At 37.4% G+C, this 1,119-nt stretch overlaps 1 protein-coding gene across 1 annotated transcript; it reads left to right on the forward strand.

Moving 5' to 3' along the window:
- Positions 1-459: 459 nt before the first annotated feature.
- Positions 460-843, forward strand: LOC110697025. The gene has a single exon (XM_021874359.1). The coding sequence runs from the start codon at positions 460-462 to the stop codon at positions 841-843; it is 384 nt and encodes a 127-aa protein (XP_021730051.1).
- The last annotated feature ends 276 nt before the right edge of the window (positions 844-1,119 follow it).

The raw sequence follows: 1,119 nt of genomic DNA on the forward strand, positions 1-1,119 counted from the left end.
ATAAAAGGGGGGATCCGGGTATTTTTTAGGGTTGTGTAGGGTTAGGTTTTTTTTTATTATTTAATTACATTCCGACGGAATATTTTTCGTCGGAAAATAAAATTTTCGACGGATTTTATTTCCGCCGGAAATTTAATGTATCGACGGAATAATCCGTAGGAAGTTTCCGACGGATTTTATTTCCGTCGAAACATTAAATTTCCGTCGGAAATCCCATAAATTCAGACGGATTTTTATTCCGTAGGAAATTTCCGACGGAAATTTATTCCGCCGGAATTTACTGAATTTCCGACGGAAAAACATGTCCGTCAGAAACGGTCCGTCGGAAATCAGCCTATTTCTAGTAGTGTGTGAGTTCAAACTCTAGATGGCTTCCCCCTTCTGCTCCCATGGTAAAAGGGAATGTTGATGCCCATGTAATGGCTGGAAATGGGGTGAGTTTTGGAGTGGTTATAAGAGATGCGGGCTGGAGAGTTACTAGTAGCTGCAGTCAAAAAGCTCGATGTATGCTGGTCCCCGGACTTGGCAGAAGCAGGTGTTGCTGCTTTTGGTGTGAAGTTTGCCAACAGACTTGGATACAGGGACGTGGAACTAGAGTGTGATGCAATTAATGTTGTTCAAGCAGTCAACAGCAAACACAAAGGTGCTACCCCGATTTATTTGTTCTATGAGGATATCATTAGAGCAAGTTTAGACTTTAATTCCTTTATTTGTAAGCATGTTAAACGAGGGGAAAATGTAGTTGCTCATTGTGTAGCACGGTGGGAAACTACCTATTGGACTGAACGTATTTGTATGTCTGTTTTCCCCCAAAGCCTAGTTGCTTTGGTGGACTTGATTTAATTTAATAAAATCCCGCCCTCGTTTGCTGAAAAAAAAAAAAGGTAAATTCTTGTTAATTTCTTGTTTTTGTATCTTGTTTTGAGATCTTACTTTTCTAATTCTTTGATTTCTATTTAAATTCTTGTTAGTTTGTTCTTTTAGTATCTTGTTTGGAGTTCTTTTTTTTTTTTTTTTTTTTTTTTTTTGCTAGGAAAAATCAATGAAAATTAAGGCATAAAAAGAACTGGGAGTCATTTAGACAGTCATCCTAAATTATTACGTGCTTTGGATACTAAT

Source organism: Chenopodium quinoa, unplaced genomic scaffold, assembly GCF_001683475.1.
Source record: "Chenopodium quinoa cultivar QQ74 unplaced genomic scaffold, ASM168347v1, whole genome shotgun sequence".
Lineage (NCBI taxonomy): Eukaryota > Viridiplantae > Streptophyta > Magnoliopsida > Caryophyllales > Amaranthaceae > Chenopodium > Chenopodium quinoa.